General features: G+C 48.5%; 1 protein-coding gene across 1 annotated transcript; it reads right to left on the minus strand.

Annotated features, from left to right (window-relative positions):
* Positions 1 to 667: 667 nt before the first annotated feature.
* Positions 668 to 20,016, minus strand: LOC149325309 (thiol S-methyltransferase TMT1B-like). The gene is made up of 3 exons (XM_089562931.1): positions 19,530 to 20,016; positions 12,759 to 12,908; positions 668 to 1,030 (listed from the first exon to the last, which is right to left on the minus strand). Exons 1-3 carry the CDS (start codon positions 19,908 to 19,910, stop codon positions 797 to 799), a joined length of 765 nt encoding a protein of 254 aa, XP_089419057.1. The 5' UTR covers positions 19,911 to 20,016; the 3' UTR covers positions 668 to 796.
* Positions 20,017 to 22,262: the final 2,246 nt, after the last annotated feature.

Genomic DNA, 22,262 nt, shown 5'->3' on the forward strand with positions numbered 1-22,262 from the left:
TTCGACTAGGATGTGATTAACCCGCATTTCTTCCCTCCCCCACTCCTCCCGCTTCCCATCTCTTAACGTTCCACCTATCATTTTTATTTTGCTTAACTCGCTGCATTGTCCTTAACTTAACCTGTACCCTCCTCGTTTGCCTCCGCATTTCTGCCCCATAGGTCAGTACCGGTAAGGTACATGCGTTGTATACTTTTCTATTGAGGGATAGTGGCAAACTGCCATTCTTGATTTTAGAGAACCTGCCATATGCGATCCACACCATTCTTATTCTCCAGATACGCACGCATGCTTTTGGATGAAAAAATTGCGCAGATCTGGTCAAGACGACTGTCCACACTCTTCACAAGTTCATTCTACGTAGATGGTGGGGTTTCATTTCTAAGAAATGTTGCTCCTTCTTAGTTGAAACAGCCTGTATTTGTAAAATATTACCAGGTGTATAGTTCTCAAAAAAGCGTTCAACATGTTCAGTGTGCTGCAATTTTGCAATAATATGGAACATTTTATTTTATGTTTTCTTGAGGTTAATTTAAATCTGTTGGTTAATTACTTGAAGTTAGTAAAGGAATCTATCCGTCTAATCAAAACAACTAACATTTATTCCTGTGGTTGAAGCCGAAAAATTAAGTCGAACAAAACGAAGTAATTGCTTCCCTGAAAAATTTATTGCTAGTTTCTTTTGCATGCGCACTACTTTCTGCTACGCACTCGAAACGCCGGAACCATGATGCAGTACGCAGAGATACCTCTTGTCCACAAAGTCCTGACTTTCAGATCGTACCACTGGCTTATTTCACGCCACCGCGTATCCGTACACGTGCCGAGTGAGGACGATGGGCATATCGATGGAGGCCTCTTGCAGGTGCACTTGGGCGAAACCTGCTCCCCTGATGAGGTCGCCCGTGTCCCGGTCGAGGCGGCAGCCGCAGCAGATGAGCCTCCAGAAGGGAGTCAGCAAGCACTGGAGGAGCCGGCCAGGGCTGCCTCGGGGCTGGGCCACGTGCTCCACAAAGAGAAGTCGTCCACCCTGGTGCAACAACACAAAGAAATAAAGCTGCGCTCATAAAGCCGAACGAAACGAAATTTCACTATGGGCAATGACCCTCCATGTGCTGCATACGTCACAAAACTAATCGTGACAAAGTTCCACATTTCACAGGGAACTATAGCCCTGCAGCACACCATACATGTACTATCGGGGACAAAAGTGGTATACTCCACGCGGCGGGAGCCGGAGCAAAGAAAAACTGAGGCATTTTGGCGAGCCAAAGCACGAAACATTGAAACGAACCAAGCGATATGCCTGCTGACAATAAAGGTGACGCATTGGCTGTCTCGATCCCAGATGCCGCCTGTAGATGGCGTTGCAAGGCAGTTTTCGGTTTCTCCGGCTACCGCCGCGTGGAGTATACCAATTTGACCCCGATAGTACCTGGCGGCGTGCCGCGAAATAGGAGACTAGCTGTATTGAGGAACCAAGTAATGGCGACCTCTCCCGAATCCGGACCCATTGTGCATGAACGGGTCATAGACGGCTTCGTCTCAGGGTTGAAGGCTGTATCATGTCAGACGAAAGAATAGAAGCTGTGCGCGCTCTTTTGCCATGTGCTTATCCTTCGCCCTCTGTTTGCTATGACACCTTTCCACCTTTGGCTGTAATTAACAGCGCGGAATAAACCAGGAGGTCCACTCTTCTCCTGGCACCATGGCTTCCCATTCTTCTCGTCCCGCTCGAGGACGATACGCGGTGTCAGAACGGGGATATGGTGGAATCCAGCATTTTCGCCGAGTAGTGAGGAAAGTTTCGCGCCTCCTAACTCCCTTCACTGTCCTGCCGGCGACATATTTGTTAGTGCTCTATCTACAAGGTTTTGTTTATGTGCCTTGGGTTCACGCAAACTCTTAACATGCCATTCTTTTTTATAGGAATGTCTTGCGGGCTTACCCAATCCGTCGGGCTGCTGACCTTCTGGATGATGCCTTATCTTTCCATACCCAATTCATCACGGAGAGGTTCTCACAGGGACAGGGGAACCCTGCGAGCTGGCCGAACTGTACACTGGCGGAACAACTTTGTGCAGCATGATCTTGTATACACGCGGGGCACGCCCTTTTCCATGGAAAAGCCGTGGAAATTCCCCCACGACCGCTTCATTGTTGTTCGTCGTCACGTTTTATGCAGCAAAGTGGACAATCCTTAGCTTCTCGCTGGTTGCCAAGCCCAAGATAGCACTTTGGCCAGGCAATCCCTGTGGTCGCTCAAAATCACGGATTCTGAAAACATGCCGATATTGTTCATGACGCTACCATCGAACGAACGGCGTCCCTTGGCATCAGGGTAATGGCCTTGAAAGGGGGTTCGCGTACTAGTGACCTCAGCTATACAGTTCGCCAAACAGCTGAGCGGACGGCAGCAAAATCACAGTCAGTCTACACAGCCAGAGAGCTGGAGCCGCGCGCGCCGGCACACTTCGTCGTCAACTTCTTCGTCTGCCATCGAGGCAACCTGAGGCGCATTCATAATAGTTCAGGCGCGTTAATTGTAATTCACTACAATGGCCCCGGGATGGAAGAGGAGCCATCCTGGCGACCTATGGTGCTGGCAAGAGGAGCGGGTCGTAATAAGTCTTGAGGCGACTGACATGGACAAGCTCACGGCCGCGACGACGCAAGTCCGAAGAGGGTGTAAGCGGCTCTACAATATAATTAACAGGGGATGTTGATTCGACGACGCGGTAAGGGCCATGATGTTCTCTGCGAAATTTCGAAGACTGTCCTGGTGTAGTGGAGGGGACCCAAAGCCAAACTAATGAACCTGGAGAGAAAGCGTGCGCGGTTTGATGGGCATCGTGTTCATGCTTTCGGCGACCTTGGGAGTCCGAGGTGAAAGAACGGGCCAGTTGGCGACATTCCTCGGCGTGCTTGGCGAGTTCGGAAAGGGGCGTGCATTCGGAGGCGTCCGGAGTGTACGGCAAAACCGTGTCCATTGTGGAGGACGGCTCACGGCCATACAACAGGTAGAAAGGGGAAAATCCGGTGGTTGACTGGGTGGCGGTATTGTATGCGTACGTCACAAAAGGCAGCACAGAGTCCCAGTTAGACTGATGGTTATGGTTATGATGCATACGTCGTGGCGTATGCGAGTCGGGTGCTCAGCAAGGCTGAATGCAACTATTCCGTTACGGAGAAGGAATGTTTAGCGATCGTCTGGGCACTCATGAAATTTCGACCCTATCTGTACGGCCGCCAGTTTGATGTCGTCACGGACCATCACGCGCTTTGCTGGTTGTCGTCTCTTAAAGACCCGGCCGGCCGCCTCGCCAGGTGGGCTCTCCGCCTTCAGGAGTTCGACATCCGCGTTGTATATCGCTCTGGCCGTAGGCACATGGATGCCGACGCTCTATCTCGATCTCCTCTGCCCACCGCCGCTGCATGCTCATCCGTGCCTGAACCCGTCCTCTCGCCTCTTACCGCCTCTGATATGCTTGCGGAACAGCGCAAAGACCCGTGGCTTGCGTCCATCATCGACGTCGTGACCAACGCTCACACTGCTGTGCCTTCGCGCACTCTACGCCGCCAGGCACCACATTTTGCGTTCCGTGATGGCCTGCTCTACCGCCGTAACTACACGCAAGATGGTCGACGGTGGCTCCTCGCGATACCTCGCCATTTACGTTCTGAGATCTGTGCCTCGTTTCACGCTGACCCACAATGTGCCCACGCCGGTGTGTTGAAGACGTTTCAAAGAATATCTCAGCGTTATTATTGGCGGGGCATGTACGGGTACATTCGCCAATACGTCCGCTCCTGCATCGCCTGTCAGCGACGCAAGTCTCCCGCGCCACGTACGAGCGGCCCCTTGCAGCCATTGCCGTGCCCGGCTCGCCCATTCGATCGTGTTGGCGTCGACCTCTACGGCCCGCTGCCCTACACGTTATCTGGGAACCGCTGGATAATTGTTGGCGTCGACCACCTAACCCGATATGCAGAGACCGCCGCACTACCCGCTGCCACTGCTCGTGACGTTGCCCACTTCCTGCTGCACAATTTTGTTCTCCGCCATGGTGCGCCGCGCGAGTTGCTCAGTGATCGAGGCCGTGTCTTTCTTTCGGACGTGGTGGAAGCCCTCCTCAGAGAGTGTTGCATCATTCATCGGACCACCACTGCCTACCACCCTCAAACTAACGGGCTGACTGAGCGCTTTAATCGCACTCTCGGCGATATGCTCACCATGTACGTCTCGTCAGATCAGCCTTAAAAACGTTTTCCTGCAACCCTGCATCAACTTTGAAGCTTACGTTTTTGCCACCAATGCAAGCGTTCACTCGCCAGTCACGTTGTCTCTGTTAGCGTTGCCGATAGCTCGAAGTCGTCGTTCTTGTGCCGTACTTCGTTAGCGCCGTATTGTTTGCTGCAACAAGGCGCGAAGCGACTTTGCCCATTACACGACTAACAGGTTTTTCCGTAGGCTGGGTAACGTCTCATGGGATGTATTCGACTATAACGCGTACACTTCGGGTCGGACCTGGGACATGTCGGAGTGCTGTTCCCGGACGCGACAGGGTTCACATCGAGTTCTTCGTTTGTCCTTCGCCAGACTTCGTTTTCACGAGCTGAAGTTTGTGCCTCCCTGCACATGGCAGCAACCTTTCCCAAGGTCAGGTTCTTGTCCTTGAGCGCCTTCTCTCGGAGCTTTGGTGCATCGGTTCCAAACGCCACTTGGTCGCGCACCGTATCTTCTGCTCGAAAGCTGCTCGAAAGGTTCCTCCTCACCCTGAAGACGGGCACGGAGGACACATCGTTTTGTTGTTACAAGTAATATTCTTCAAATTTTGCACTCATGGTGGCGTAGTCTTCGTTGCTCTCTTGCCCGGTGAACAAAAAGTTATTGAAAACGCCTAAGCCTCATTTCCTGCCACGCTGAGTAGCAGGGCCTTCTTTGCCGCCTCCGACCTCGGCTTGTCGCTGCATGCCGTGGTTCGGAAGAAAAGTTCGATCTTAACAGCTTCCATTTCCTTCCTCCATCAGCTGTCAAACGCCGTGGTTTAGGCGGCCTTAGGTGATCCATGGAATCCGTCCTCGTACTTGGCTAGCCCCGGAACCTTTCGTTGTAGCAGCGACTTCATCCCACTGCTGGCACCATGCACCGCCCTTGAGCGGGACGCCAAGAACGGGCAGCCAGGCTGTGAAGAAAACATTGGACCTCCTGGTTTTTCGGCGCACTGTTGTTTATTGCCGAAGGTGGAAAGCAAATCTTTACAGTTTTCGGATAGGCACTGAGGCATAGCTTTCTTTTGTAATCTGATCCTCGAGCACTATGATGAAACGATATATGTAGCCGTCAAGTACAAAAATCAGCACGCCCCGTCGGAAGAAATTAGCGGCCATTCTTTTTCGTTGTTCGGCAAGCATCGAAATATGTACGGGATTTGGCGATCCGTCCTAAGCCTGAAAAGCTCCCATTCTGGGCAAATTCGGGCAAACGTCGTGACAAAAGTGTAGCGAAACCGGTGCCGAAACTGAAGCTGAAACTGAAGGCGGAACTGAAGGAGAAACATTCCGCGACACATGCAAATTTTCAGCTAGGATGGCATTCAAGAGAAGAAAAGGGGACTTTCGCCTACTTAGAGTCGGCTGCACTGACAGCGCTGCTAAGCTCAGCTCGCTGCATTGTCCTCAATTTAAGTCGGATTTTATTTGGTTAGCCTCCATTTTTCTACCCCACTGGCGAGCACCGGCAAGATACGGCTGTTAGCCGCTGCGGTGGCTCGAGGGTTATGGTGCTCGGCTGCTGACCCGAAATACATGGGTTCGATCCCGGCCGCGGCGGTGGCATTTCTATAAATGCTAGAGTCCTGTGTAGAGTGCGATGTCAGTGCACATTAAGAACCCCATATGGTAGAAATTCTTCGGGTCCTCCACTACGGCATCCCTCGTGGCCTGAGTCGCTTTGCTATGTTAAACTCCATAAACAAAACCAATTGATACAAATATTATACACTTTTATCTAGAGGCATATTGCCAAACTGCCAGTAAAGATCTGAGAGAACCTGCTAAATGCTCTCCACCCCATTCTTATTCTTCTAGTTATCTCCCTCTCGTGATCAGGATCTGCGGTCACTACCTGCCCTAAGTAGACATATTCTCTTACTACCTCCAGCACCTCGCTACCAGTTGCGAACTGCTGTTCCCTTCCGAGACTGCTTAGCACTACTTTGGTTTTGCGTATAATAATTTTTAAACCCACCTTTCCTTTCTGCCACTATAACTTATTGATCACGCTTTGCAGTTGATCTCCTGAGTGACTTAGCAAGGCAATGTCATCACCAAATCGCTGGATCACGCCGCTGGCTCGGACGATGTGAACCAATCAACGGCACCGGTTGCTCCATCCAGCTATAGCACAAATATCGCATACTGTGCTGCCGCATGTATCGCATTGATGACCTGCAAATTTTGATCTAATAGCAAAACTTCAAACTGCATTAACCAGTTTGTGAACTAACTTTTTGCACTACAATACCAGTTCGTTTCCAAGAGAGGCCATCATTTGCGTTGTTTCTGAGAACTTTTCTCTCGGAGGTGCCTGTAGTGGAGACCGCATTAGGTGAAAGCATGCCAGTTTCACGACTGACTCACGATGTGAACGAACTGTTGACTGGTTAGCTCTGGCGAACCTGAGGCCTCGTTCACGTGCACTGATTGGCGTTTTCATTTTGAACCGCGAATAGTTGAAAACTGGTGAGGGAGCCGAATGTTATAGCTCCGCCTAAATACAAAAAAAAAAAAATTAAGGAGTGACAAACAAAGAATTTGGAGGAGCGTGCCGATAGTAAGCCGCTTCCAAGAGTCTGTTGATTTAAAAGGGGGGAGTGGGGAGGGTTAGAAGAGGTTCTATATAATGTTCTCTTACTAGTGCTGCATTTTAGTTGCTGCATTGACATTCTCTGTGTTTTGAATGTATGTTATTTGTTTTTGTAACAAAAAAGATACCTCTGTTCCTGAACTTAGCTCACGGTTGAGGGACCTATAGTCAGGTACTCCCCACCTTTTGCGCCTGATGTTTTACCTTTCTGTGGATAAAAAAAATAAGAGTAAATAAAAATGAAATGAAATGAAAAAAAAAAGGAGGAGGTCAGCGGGCTTTCGTCCGCCGCCCGAGGAGGGCCGTCGAACGAGACCCACCCTCGAAGGTTATGCTCAGAGCCGCATATCCCTTGAAGGAAATGTATGGCTCTGGTTATGCTGGGCGGCTGCCTCTGCGAAAGTACCAGTGGCTTCGATATAGGCGGAAGCTCCCACGGCCGACTGACATGAGTGCGAACGGCTTCACGGTGACAGGCAAAATCTCTAGACCCCTTCCCTCGCCGCACTGACAGCGAGAGCGGAAACAACTTTGAAAGGAACAAAACACGGTGCAGCTCGCATGTATTCATGCTCTAGGGTAGTCCACGCGTAGCACGGGCTACGCCTGCAATTTTTTCTAATACACTGCGTTCGGTTGACGTACTTGTCTGATTCGACCGGAATGATTCGGACGCTCGCATCGTTTGCGGTGATTCCGGACGAGCAAGAATTCTTTTCAGGAGAGCATGCTGCCTGGCTAGTTGGTGCTGCATGGCGTGAAGAAGCCAGCGCGAAAATCAGACGAGGGACAGCGCTGGCGTCTTATTGCGTCCCTAGCCTGGTTTTCACGCTGTCTTCTTCACATCAGACTGTTCTCGTGACAGCCGTAATAACATCGCCATCTCTCTTTGGCGAGGTACATACAAAAGTAGACGCCGCAGAACAAAAACTGCTTTGGCCTTGCGGGCGTTTGTGCGTAGTGTAGTAAATTCATGCGCCCGACCGGCGTTCCCACCACTCCTGTGGGGGGACCATGAAACGATATTTGTCGATAATAAGAAATTCGGGCGAGTGATATGTGTTCTATCACTCGTCAGTACAGCGCAAAAAATTTGAGCTACCCTCATTAGCACCGAAGATATCGACGAATAAAAATGACATACTTCCCCTTTCAACTCATACACTCTGGTGCGCATCAAAAAAAAAAAAAAAACAGGTTGGAACTACGGCCCGCGTCAAAATCCGGTTTGTTTACTTCTGGTGGCTGCATCCGCTCGTGTACCTTTGACCGCTGTCGGAGCTTATAATGAATTCGGGGCCCCAATAGCGAGCTCTGCAAGCGACTGCCGTGATGGGCTTGTAACCCCCATACAAGTATACCGTGTGCAAGAAACCGCTGCTGAATGCCGGCTACAGCAGGAACGACTCGTCCGCATCCTCAAGGGACTCGCCCAGCCTGCTGGCGTTACCAGGAATTCGGTACAAGTGCTTCTAGTTACCTTGGCTGCCACCATGTGGCGCATGCTTTGACATCAAAAACAGCGCGTTGACTTCATACGTAATGTAAGAAAAAGCATGGCCGAGTGGCTCCGGAACAGAGCGTGATAGACCTCTAGGCTTGGCGGCACTATCTGGGTTCTGTCCCATATGTCTGGTAATTGCGAATGGAAGCGGCGGAGATGACTGCGGACTTATAATTAGCATTGATATTTGCATGTTATTTATTTAGGCCGTTAATATTCTGCAGTTTCTACTGTAAAGCTGCCGGTGTTTCAGAGAAGACTTTTAAAAAAATCTAAAGATAGAGAGTGTCAAAAAGAACGAAAATCTGTTCAACAACACATTGTCAGCCACGGCGGCTGTGAGGTAATATAGAAATAATCATAATTATTTAGAGAATTACTTGAAATTTAGAATTAACTTTTAAGATAACAGAGTCTGCTGGTTAATGTTAAAGGAGAGTTCGAAGCCATGGACAAGGCTATGCCGTATCACTTTCAGAGACGAAAGAAAAGTCCCTCTCTAAAGCTCGGCAGCGCGAAGAAACCCGGCGTTTTTTTCCGCCCAAAACCAAAACAGTGCATTGGCGAGCACGGAGCTCGAAGCGAGCGAAACATCCGCTGATGACGCTTTGCAGAGCCTAGGACGCCTGATAAGAACTTCCTGCGTTATGTTACTAAGTCGTGCTCATTATTTTGCTTCGACCGCTTGCTGTAATGGAACGCATAATCGTCGCCAGCTGCGTGGTCGTTTCGTTTAAAAGAGACACAGAGCGACTGCCGTCCCCCGCGGTTGACAGTTTGTTGCCGGAAAGGCTTCCTTCCTAGAACTCCTTATTTTTAGGAATTTTCTAAAGTGTTCACTCAAACACCCGCTTTAAAAGGCCTACTGCAAGCGACCTACTTTTCGCGATGACGTATAATTTTTTTCTTTTCTGTTAAACGCGTACAACTCGCAAAAAATTGTTCCCGCGAATAATTTGGGTACAATGTCGACTTATAGGTCTCCAAAAAGCATCTTCAAAAAACCGCGTTGTACCTATCTTCAGTATGTGCGTGATGCAAATTAACACCTTCAAACCAGCTTTGCTCAAATACGTGCATTTCCCAATACCTGGCCTTCCATAAGCGAGCGTCCTTGCGCGTTTGGAATTTACGATGCACTATATTGAGTTGTGCAGGGTCAAAAGGCCATTCCGTTTGCTCTTAAGCACAACATTACGTCCACCGCAGTTTGTCCTTGCTCTGATGCCTGTTGTATCAGCGCAGCATGTGTACACGCGTGAAACTGTCTCGCCTGAAAGAGGGATCCGCCTCTTCTGCTTCGCGAAAATGTGATCCCACAAATATTCCAAAATACCCATTTTAGCCGCATTCCGGCAATGCTGAGCTCGCGGAAAGTAAGGAGTTCACAGTATTCGTTTTAAGTTGCAGTGGGCAGCTGCGGTAAATCCGTAAAACCACAGTTTATTTACGTCAGTTGGATAGACACAAAATAGCTCTATTCGCTTCAACTTTTCATGTTTTAACCGCACTGCTAGCGTAACTGCTGTGAAATTTAATACACTCGACCCTTAGTAATGCGAAATCGAACGGGACTGAGCAGATACTTCTTAATGCCCTTGGTGGGGATGGCCATCAGTTTGAATAAACTGCATGTTCGCATTAAGCAAGTTCGAAAGAAATATATGCTATTGTACAAGGTCTGTTCTGAAAGTAGTAGAACTTATTTTTTTTTACTAAAATTTATTCAAGAGATTAGTACAAACGATTAGAATTTTTCAAAGTCGCACCCTTCCGCACCTACACGCTGCTGCCAATGAGATTTCCAGTTTTCGTACGCCTTCAGGAACGCCTGGACCGGAATGCTATTTAGCTCCCTCGTCACGGCCTGTTGAACTGCCTCTACCGATCCGTGATGTTTCCCCTTGAGCGTCGATTTTATTGTGGGGAATAGAAAAAAGTCTGCCGGTGCCAAGTTGAGGCTGCAGGGGGCCTGAGGCAGCGTTGCCACCTTGTGCTGGACAAAAAATCGGAGTCCTCATTCACATGATGAAGAAGATCCTGACAGATCGCTTTCCGGTTGGCCTTTTGCTCCTCTGACAACACTCCCGGCACCAACTTCGCGCACACTTTCCTCATGGCTAAGTTTTCTGTCACGACCTCAAAAACTTGGGTTTGAGGAATGCTCAACTCATCAGAAATCATTCTGATACTCATCTTACAATGACTGTTCAGTAAATGTTTCACTCGCTACAAATTTTCGTTGGTCTTGCTGGTCGAAAGGCGTCCGGAGCGGTAGTCGTCTTCCACTCTTTCCTGACCTTCTCGGAACAACTTGTGCCACTCAAAAAACACCTGATCTACCGATGGCAGCGTCACCGTAGACCTCCTTAATCATGTGAGTCTCTTTGCCCGTTTTACCAAGATTTACACAAAATTTGATCATCACGTACGCTGATCCAGAAAACGCTCTATGATTCTGCGTGACGAGACGTTTCGACAGGGGTTCACAGTACAAGCGACCTACTCTCTTCAACGGCCGAGAGCCGACTGCCGATTTTCCCCAGCATTCCCAATATCCCCCTTCAACGATCCTACAGGCGCAGATCGTCTCTCGTCCGCCCGTTTGCCCAGGAAAAAACCAGTCCTACTACTTTCAGAATAGACCCTGTATTTCCTTTCCGTCATGGACAGCCCATCGAAAATATTGTTCCGTCCAAGGATGCTTCATAAAATATACTGCCTGCCGAGATCCCATGACTAACCCACTTTGTGGCACCATTTAATTTGTGACTGTGTCGATCACGGTTACAAAGATTGCGTTGTTGCCACACGGACAACGCACTGTTTACAAATTCGTTACCTGATGATATATTCAGTCACATGTTGATGCCATTTTCTTTGATCTATCTAGGGCCTTTGATCGAATCTCCCATTCGAAATGGCGCCTTAAGCTCATAAATAATGGCGAAGAATCATCGGTATGGTGGATATATAATTACCTCTGAGACCGCTATCAATTTGAGCGATACGATCATGATGTCTTGAAATTAGTTCGTGTTCTTTCAGGAGTCCTCCAAGGCACATTTTTAGAGCCGCTGTTGTTGCTACTGTTTATAAACGACATATAAAATGAAACTGAAGTGAAAATTTAGCACCTCACTGACGATTGCCGGCGATAACAAGAAATAAACGACACTAATGGCCAGAAAAAACTGAACAATGCTTTAAGAAATATCGCAGAATGGTGCGAAAAATGCCAGATGACAATTCATACAGAAAAAATGGTTGATATGTCGATTAGAAGGAGAAGTCCAACTTAGATTTGTGTACTCTTTAAATAACGTGGATATTCGAAGTGTGCCTGAATATCGGTGCACAGGTGTTCTAACCTCTGCTGAATTCAGTTGGACTGCACATGTTCAAACCACCACCAGCAAAGCAATGACCAAGTTTTTTTTTGCTTAGAAGAGCCCTGCGTCATTCCACAAGTGATACAGAACTTCTAGTCATTATGTCATGTTTATCCGAGCAGTCATGGAATAAGGTAACACCTCCTGACTCCCTTACACTACGGTTAACGTTAAAACACTTGAAATGGAGCAAAGAAAAGAAGTGTGCTTTATCTTCAACTGCTATTGTCACACACATTCATCCACATATCTTTTACGCCCCACAGGCATCCATACGCTGTCCAGCCGTGCTAAATTACACCGCCTGAGATTTTTGTACGTACTACACAACACAACAACAATGCCCTCTACCGACTTCGTTCATAACAACCATTCAAGAGGAACTTGACACAAGCATGCACTCAATCCTGAAGAACTTCTTTGTTTCAATAATTCCCTAGCGATGTTAACTTTTTCCAAAAGTAGTGCGAGATTGAACTCAAATGCCCCCATCATTTACAGCTCAGTCAACCGTGGACAAATTTATCAAACTGGTTGAGAGCTCTATTCTTACATTTCTTTTGAGATGAATCTGTTAATTTTATTCTACTGCAGTGTTTCTCCTGGTGTATTTAAGAGATGCAAGGGCCGTTCTCCTTTTATTACTTGATACCTTCTTTTTTTATGCCACGTGCGCTGCATGATTATGACCCTATTGTAGCCAATGAAACCGTACTTGTGTATACATTTTGTTTCTGAACGCTCCGTAAAATCCTCAAGGGAGGGATTGACTGTACTCCTAAATAAAATAAACCTAAGGGGGAGCTACCATATGCCTCTCTTTAGTTTGTGCTGCACACTAATCATGCTACTTGTTCCCTGCCCCCCTCTGCCATACTTGCTACAAGGAAACACCCATTTTCTTCATCCCTTGAGCGCAAAGAGGACCATTGTAAGAAGAGACGAGTCCATCGGTCTCATTCCCAGAAGCACCAGTGGCCTGAAAATTCCCCACCTTGACCAGGACTCGCCTGCACTCCTGCAGGACCTTCTCTGGGCTGTCAACGGAGCACAGCAGGTGGGTGACGATGACTGCGTCAAAGTGGTCGTCGGGAACTTGCTGCATATCCTCCCCGTAAGCGGCCACCCAACGCTCCAGCTCCACCTGAAGTGTATGAGGGTGGAGTCACGGGGGCGCAAAGAACGGATGCGGAGAGACGCAATGGCACACTGGCACACTGGTTCGCGCTAGTTCGCCTGCACGCGACGAGCATTTGCAAAGATTACTTGCGGTCCTCAAGTATTCACTACCAAGACGAGTAAATGCGCCCTGAGATTGTATTCCACATTGGTTTGGTTTGGTTTATGGGGTTTAACGTCCCAAAGCGGCTAAGGCTATGAGAGACGCCGTAGTGGAGAGCTCCGGAATTTTCGACCACCTGGGGTTCTTTAACGTGCACTGACATCGCACAGTACATGGGCCTCTAGAATTTCTCCTCCAAAGAAATTCAACCGCCGCGGTCGGGATCGAACCCGCGTCTTTCGGGTCAGCAGCCGAGCACCATAACCACTGAGCCACCGCGGCGGCCGGACTGGCCTGTTACGCTAAGTGTGAATGGCTTGCTTGCGGCAATTTGAGCAGCCGTACTCGGGGAACAATTCAGCGTGGCGACCATAGAGATGTCTATGCACCCTAGGCCGACAGGCAGCTGCAGTGAGTATTGCCGAGGTTGCAGTCAGACACGTCACTTGACAAGTTCGGCAATGCCCTGAGCACCAGCTGAATTTTGAAGATCCCTGGACAAGCACGTGTTTTTTTATTCTGCAGGCTTTCTTGTTCCTCTCCCCGGGCCCATCTACTTCTGGCACCAACAAAGCCATCCACCCACCTCTGAGAGCGCTACAGAGGCCTGCCCAATGCAGCTCGAGCATCATCGCCTTCAACTGTGGAGTCATCAAGTGCGGCGCACCCTCTGTGCCGGGCTTTCCACGTGATGAAACGCCACGAATTTGACCCGTTTACCTCTTTTCTTTATCCGAGAACTCGCTGAAGATGGCGCTATATTTTCTGTGCCACTGTCGCTGCAATGAATGGTGAGCTCTAAACAAACGCATAAGAATTTAGCAAAGGCGCGTCTGAGGTTCCCTGACGATAACGCACACGGGTAATTTGTTGCGTTGGGTTTTATGGCACATAAATAGCCAAGCCTAGCATGCACCAGAAGCAAGGTTGAAATGTCTGTTTGTTGTGTTTAATAGACCAAAGAATTGAAATATACGCTTTAAGACATTTGTTTCTTAAAAAAACTAAAAATACAGGACAAATAAGCAAGCCCACCTAACAACAACTTTGCATGACAAGAGGTGTGCTCCTTTCAAAACAGAGAAAAATGTTTTTCTTAGTATTTGGAGTTTTCTACACGAGAAAAAAATGTGCTTTATTGTGAGTTCGTCTCCGCATGTTCGACATAAGGACTTGTCTTGTTTTGTCAGTATGAGGTTATGTGTTAGGTGTATGCGCTCTATGCGAAGAGACGGCATAGAATTACTTCCATGAAACGTTCGTGATGTGCACCTGATATCCATTCCCGTAGCTTGGTGTTTACAATTTTTGTCTATTATTTACTTAACTTTTTTTGTGTGTAGACTGTGACTTCCCCCTTAGTTCGCAGAGTACTAAGTTCATGCAACCTTTACTGGGGCGTACTTACTTTCTTGATTTGCTTGTTGTGTTCTTGAGCAGCGCACGCGTCTGCTCTCTCGTTCACAAAATCCGATGCGACTTCAGACTGAACATAATTACGTTTTTGACCTGTGGCTGTTGTTGAAACGTGCGTGATCTCTCTAACTAGCCGTATGACTGTGTGTTTGCGTCCTTTTGAAATTATTACATGAACTTTGGAATTATTTTGGCTATGGAATTCGTTTTTACCACAAAGAGAGTGAAGTTATCTTGCCGTACCATTGACGAGGAATGAAGAATACTTAGGCGTGCGGCAGTAATGATTCAAGTTGTGAACATTTCATTGAGTTCGTCGGCGGTCTGGATACGTTTTGTACACACTGCAGACCTCTTATCGAAGCAGTGCTCAGTCAGCTATGTGGAGCTTCCAAAGGCGTGGTTCGCTTGGGGTGATTGATGGCGAGGATAAGCTGGCACCATAGGAAGGTGATCGCATCATATCGGTTGTCAAGATCATCCCATTTTAAATAAAGACATATCTAACAGCTGATTTTTTATGTACCCGGACAGGAGTATGTGCGTGCCAGTATTGAAGAGCAGACATTAATACACAGAATAAAATATGCTAAAATACGACCTCTAGCATTACTTCGTTGGCTTCCTGAAAAGCAGTGGGGAACACTAAAATCCAGAACTGCGTCATATGGCTAGCGGAGTTGTTTTAATAGTGCTTGCATGTCTTGAAGTGCTACTGTTAGATGCGGCTCAGGATATACAGAACGTATTTTGATTGTTTTAAAATGAAGAACGGTGATTGCAACAGCTTCATATCTGGTTTCAAGCTTCATTTCGCAAATTGCAACGCCACTCGGGACAACAACAGAGGCACATTCACAGAGCCTACTAACTTCCTCTCGGTCGGAACTTCCTCTCGGTCGGATCGGAACGAGAAACTTTATACTTCTTTGAAATGGTGCTAAGTTGGTTTCTTATCAGCATAAAGCCACAGGGGAAATTTATTTTTAAGGACATACTATACCACTTTATGTTTTGAGCAGTCCACCACAGTTCCAATGAATTAAAGGTGCCATGTTAAAGGACCTTTTGAGGGTACGGTTAAAACGCATGTTGCTGGTTTCGTCGGGCCCGTTATTCTGGATTTTACGGTGTCGGCGCGCTGAAGTGAGGTGTGTCGCCCCTGCGCCGTGGACGCGCCGGGGGTTGTGTCCATCACCTCACTGGAGGGATGCGGGGAGGGCGCGAGTCTACGAGATTTAGACCTCCCCCGATGCGGAGTACCGGCAGCGCCTTTTCCAGAGACGAGAGGGCAGCCTTCGCTGTGTCTGCCAGGTTCGTGTACGGCCCTGCTTGAGGATTTTCCAGGGCCGTAGCCAGATCCCTCCGTGGCGTGCCGCCCTCACGCACCTCATCGGAGAAATTTGTTTTAGCAGTGAAGAATGTTTTTCTATTAAAGGAGTATAGACACCTAACTTTTGAGTGCGTGTTTTCTTGTTTGGAATGATGCGTAAGGCATTATTATACATGGATTACCACCTGGCATTCTCATACGACCGCTAAATAATTTAAAGTCGAATTTCCCGTGTTGTTTCGGTTTTAACAGTCGAACGAGAACTGTGACGTCAACGTGTGGTTATAGGTCACATGAGGTATGAAAAAGCTTCAAAATAATCACTGCTTCTATATTGTTTGTCATTTCGGTACTTGACAAAGCTGGCTTCAGCACTGTAGTGAATTCAAACAATGAAGCCGCGATTATATCGATGTTTTCCCATGTTTCGCTGAAACCTCAATTTGATACAACAACCTTTCAGCTGACGAAACCGAAACAGCATGCCAGAAAAATTCGATTATAAATTTTTTAGCGGTCGTAAGTGAAAACTACATGGTCAATCATGTAGAGTAGTGTCTTACGAATCATTGTAGAAAAGAAAACATGCCACCAAAATTAGGTGTCTACAGTCCTTTAAGGTAGAAGCGGCTTATTGCTTATTTAACTGTGATGTTTCATTTGTTCTATAGAGTTATAATCTTTTATAATACCTTATTCATTCTTCCGCAATGGACATGATATGGAATATGGGGTATACGCCTCGTCACAGTTCGCACAATGCAGCTCCGCGTCACAGCCATCGAAGGGAGAGTCGTTGAAGGCATATTTTGTTCACATTTGACGGCTATGGCAACTACGGCAACGGCTACGGCTACGGCCATATTTATGGAAACGATAATTTGGAGCGTCGGAGATTCATTTTCCGGTATCGAACTTATAATTAATCAAGCAGTGTGCTCGAGTGCAAGGTGAAGACTAGGTGTCTTGTACACAATTCATTGTCATCCTTCCTGATTTTGATTCTATTTACGTTTGTGGGATTTCTTTCAGTGAGTTCCTCGTGCATTTCTTCCTTTGTGGGATTCAAAAAATTGTATCATATGTTTGTTCGGCGCTTCCAAATGCTCTTTGCCAGGCTGCTGCCGCGGACGTGGAATTTTGCAGGTTAAGTGAAGAGGTAAAAATGGCAGCGTATGTCGTCAGCAGCTGCTTATTTTGTGCGTCCTCATTCGGTCAATACCCGCCGCGGTGGCTCAGTGATTAGGGTGCTCGACTACTGAGCCGGAGTACCAGGGTTCGAACCCGACCGCGGCAGCCGCGTTTCGAGGCGAAACGCAAAAGGTGCGCGAGCGCTGTGCGATGTCAGTGCTCGTTAGAGATCCCCAGGTGGTAGAAATTATTCCGGAGCCCTCCACTACGGCATCTCTTTCTCCTTTATTCTTTCACTCCATCCTTTATCCCTTCCCTTACTGAGCGGTTCGGGTGTCCACCGAGAAGTGAGACAGTTACCGCGCATTACACTTCCTGATAACCAATCATTAACTCACACTGTCAACCCACAACGCATTGCGTTGCGCCCAGCTGATGTCTTTTTTGTTCATCTTCGTTCAGTGTATACACGTCAAAAAGCGGAAGGATCGAGGGACGCTGCGAGTCTGCAAGCACGAAAAACAAGCGGTCCGTAAAACAGCAAAATCTGGGGAACACTTAAGCTCCCCCGTTAAGGGTAGGACACGGTACCGTTAATGGGTCCCGTCAGAGTCACCTCTAGCCACGTAGGCAAGGACACTGTTTCCTTATTATATGCTTCCATATTACATATTATGTGAAATACCACACGACAGACATGTAAAACCCCGATATAACCAAGCCGGACGAATGTGCCTGCAAGGTCTATAGGCGTAGCGTGCCTGACTCGCAACCCAATGTCACGGTTTGGTAGCCGAATAATTACGCCAATTTTTTTTTTCAGGGCCATTCATTTACTTTGTATACTTACTTGTCCCAATGATGTTTCAGTCAAGTCGCGACCTTCTGATCGCCTGTTTTCTAATGTTTTAATCATTTCTCTCTCGACAGCTGCACGTGTTACGTCGCTACCCTCTCGACCAAACCGGCTTTTCCGCACACACCGGCGACGACGTCTTCGCCCGGTTTTCCGCTGAACGGGACCCATAACGATATTGCGTTAGAAGCAGCACAGAAATGCAAGCGCGTTGCCCATATAAAAAAAGCGGCTGATCACGGAAGCCTTGAAAGCAGCCAATGAGTCCACGCCCGCTACACCTGGCCGATACCCGAGTGTAGCTACCAGTCTCTACGAGCCGTCAAAGAATGCTCACTACTTTCCAGCAATGAATTTAATTATTACAATGACTCTAGACGACGGCATGTAGACTGGAACTTTTTTGTTCATGTCCTTACAACTCGCCCTCCCGGTAGAACGCGTGAGCATACTGACAGGAGAAAAGCCCCACGTTTCAGTATTTGCGGTATCCCCAGAAAAAGTGCAGCCATACGCTGATGGACCTTTCGCTGTCCAACTCAAGCAGCTGCGTGACTAAGTCCATTGGAAAACAAAAAGGGGCTCGATCTTCGCTCCGATGCTTACGCGTCCTGGGCACGTTAAGTGTAGCCTAAGCTGTTTGCTCTTCATCTTCAGAGTCAAGGTGGTGGAGAAAGCGAATTGCTCATGGCTTTACTCGCGACATGATATGAGGGCGAGGCCCGCAGAGATCACCAAGGGCATTACTTGAGCGCCACGGATCACCGTATGGTCTTCAACGAATAAGATTCCAGATAACTCAGAGTGAACAAAGGAGGGGGGGGGGGGAGCCTCATGGTATGTAGCCAACGTTTTCACGAGAGGACTTGTCTTTGTCATGGGTGACAAGACCTCGTGTCGAAACGTTGACTAAGCATCCTGAAAATCCCCCCCCCCCCCCCCTTCCCTTGTTCGCTTTGCGCTGTTAAGAAACCTATCTACACGCCCCTTCTCTACCAAGGATTCCAGATAGAGGAATACGCCCACCCGTTATTTTTATGCATTATTTTTGCACTGTTGAGTGGCTACAGATAGACTACAGAAAATTTACTAGAAGCCTACTGATCTAACCAAAATTATTCGTGGCAGAAAAAGAAGGAAAAATTCAGCGGGACACTTTGTTGACCTAAAGTGCGGTGAGGCGAAAGCCTTTAGCGCGGTGTTGCTGCTTGTGTCACTGATGTGTGGTTAAGATGTTAATTAAGTACACAATTGTTTGTGAATATTAAATGCTGGAGACACTGGAGGCGTTTGGGAGGCATCCGTCTGATTCGACGACTTTCTGCAAACACTCTCCAGCGTCCTAGACAGGGAGGACCACATACGCGTTGGCAAGAAGTAGCGTAGCCATTAGCACGCTCGGCTGCGGAACGGAAGGATGCTGGTTGAATTCCATCGTGCACATAATTTTTTTTTTCTGGTCTGACTAGAAAAAGCGTGACACCTCTGCTGACAACCTTCTGTCGGCAACCTTCTGTCGACAACGATGAAGCATTAAAGGCTTACGCGTTAAAAGAGCGCAGCGTTTAGACAAGGAAGGACGAACTCCACAGCGCTGAAGATAGCGCGCTCGTGTCCGTCCTTCCCCTAACCCTTCTCTCAAAAAATTCGCTGTTTTGCGTCTTTCACTGCCATGAATAACCAACTGGCCCCATCAGCCAAGCGCGAAAAGCTATTTTTCGCGACAACATAAAAGACGTTTGCCAACCTTGGGATACGTGCTGAGGTTTTCCAAGAAGTCGTCCTTGAACTGCGTGTTCGGGTCCACGTTCCAGTACTTCACCTTGCGACGCATGAGCTCGAAGTTGGCACCGAAGCCCGCGCCGATCTCGAGCACTCGCACCGCTCCTTCGGCGCGCAGCTCCGGATCGTTTGACTCGATGTCGTTGAGCGCAGCCATCGCGTCTCGCCGAACGTCGTCGAGCGCGCCTCGCCAGAGACGCGACGCCGCCGAGACGAGGCTCACGAAGTACCACTGGCGCAGCCGCTCGCTCAGCCACAGGGGCACGAGCAGCACGAGGCCCCCGGAGCCGAGGGCAACGACCAGTGCGCAGTCCAGGAGTCGGTCCAGAATCCCGTGGCGAACCATGATCGCCGCGGAAGGTGGTGGCACATGTAGGGCCGCACCGGGCGCCACCGAGCAGCTCAGCCTGCGCAGGCAAGCTTCGGCGACGTGAGTTCCGTAAGCGGCTGCAGCCACCGCGGCACGCCACGAGCGTCGCCGTTGGGTTTCTCGCGCTGCACATCTGTTTCCTTGCGGCGCGCGACACGTGGGCGCGCGGCAGGGCGACGATTCCGTCATCAGACAGCTTGAGACGCGACGTTGCAACAAATGATGAGGGAGAAAGAAAGAACGACAGGCCGCAGAGCGCAGTCATGGAGTACGGCGTTTTCTTCCGCATTCGGGCATTGTGTTTCTTTGAGGCAGACATGCATAGGCATATGCAGACTCGATTACGGCAAAAGCCCGGCTTGGAGCCTCGAAAGAGCGCTCTTTGCGCCACAAGCGAACGCGTTCAGTGACATGCGCTTCCGGTACATTAACGATTTTCACGAAATCGACGCTGCTGTGGCAGTGCCGCGAACCACTCCGTGGAGGTTCGGTTAGAGCGTAACCGGATCGTTCACTCCCGTTGCACGAGAGGTTCGAAAGCGCCTTCATACGTTGCTATAAGAGTTGAGCGGTAAATTAAATTTCAGAAATCATATTACATGAACGTCTGAAGGTTAACGAGATGGCATAGCTACTGAGTGTCACTGCGTGAGTTGTCTGGTGTCAGGGACACAAAATGTGTTGGTAACTGAAAGTTGCCACGCTGGAGTGGAGCGCTCGCAGGGTTTTCATCGAGACGAGATGCCTTACCGCAGGTTACATGGAATTAGCCTTCGGGCGAAGCAGTGTTCGATCTTCTAATAATCAGGTTCATTATTGATGTCAGACGGAGTAGTGTATTCGCTTTTCGCACGTCATTAAGGTTGACAGCCAAATCTCTGCCGGCTGTGGACTGAATGCAAGGATCTGAAGTAGGCTTCACTACGGAATTTAGCATCTGTAAAAGAGATGACTAGTCGCAGACTCGTAGCCACGCATGGGTTGAGTAAAAATTTACGCGGTGTCATTCGTCTCTCTTTTCTCTTGTTCTCTCGTTGTTGCTTGTTCTATCTTTTTTCTTCTTATTAGGCCCCGTCTCCCTGCTTCGCCAAATAAACCTCTCGAATTGGCCGGATTAACTAAGAAAACTTATTTAATTAAACACTTGATTACCAGAAAAAAGGTACAGTTTCTCTTAAAATGATGACAGCAGCATAGAACAGAATAACTGAGCTGGGCCACCTCTGGACTCAGGACAGGCCGTCGCCCTGAAAGACAGGAAGTCCGTCTCCAGCCGAGCTCCGACCTCAACTGCCGCCAGCTCAGAGCTCGCGGCCGTAGCTGGGTTTCTTCCAAAGAAACAATTATTCGATCAGCGCTTCCACATTACGGAAGGCCACTTTCCTACGGTTTCGGGGAATGCATGTACCGCAGACGGAGCTGGGATGCCGACGCGTCTGGGCCCCGGTCCACAATGTTAGGGAACCCATTCTCGCGGACAAGAGCAAATTTACGACAACTGAGCCCTAGCTCCATTAAAAAAAATAAAAGCAAACCAAGACACCTAACGGACGCGCAGGTGTGGTTCGCCGAAGGCTTCCTGAGCCCCGTGCGCTAGTGATACATGTCGCTTCCCTTGTCAATGCCAGAACAAGCCCCGACAAAAGTTGTGGTACACTCATGCTCACTCCACGCGAAGTGCGAGTTCACCCGCGGAAACAAACACATCAAAATACGGATGATCAACGTGCGGTCCGTCTCGAGTAAGGAGTCTGGGCCCGGCTCCGTACGACAAACAAAAGACAAACAAAAGTCCTCTCCCCCCGAAGACGCAGGGTGTCCCGGAAAATCAGCTCGGGATGCAACTGTAAAAGAAGACACAAGCAAAAGAAACGCGTACAAGCGGGTGCGCATGACGACCTTAGAGGTTGCTTCCGAAATGATGTCGCCTCTTGACATCTGCAGGCGGATGCGATGCCGGTCGGCGAATTATGCCAGCACCTTTTAGTCCAGTTTTTCGTTTAGCAGAGCTTACAGGACACTTTTTTTTCTGGACTTGTCGACAGAGCAGAGGTCTATTTCACTCATTTATTTTCTGTTGAGGCAGCCACAGGTTCTTTAGCTATAACAATTAACTCTAGCGCGCCTTTACACAGTTAACATGAGATCGTGTGTTTGACTTCTACCTCTGAGGCGGGAGCCCAATGTGTACCAGATATAAAAATTGTGATGTGTTGATATTTCGTATAATGTTAAAGAATAACTGAGAGGCAATTACACAATAGTTAGCGCGGAAATTTGAGTTAGATGGCATGCGACCATGTTTACACACAGAAAGATGCAACCCGT

The sequence above is a fragment of the Amblyomma mixtum genome, chromosome 10 (genome assembly GCF_055824585.1).
Source record: "Amblyomma mixtum isolate Tamu chromosome 10, ASM5582458v1, whole genome shotgun sequence".
NCBI lineage: Eukaryota > Metazoa > Arthropoda > Arachnida > Ixodida > Ixodidae > Amblyomma > Amblyomma mixtum.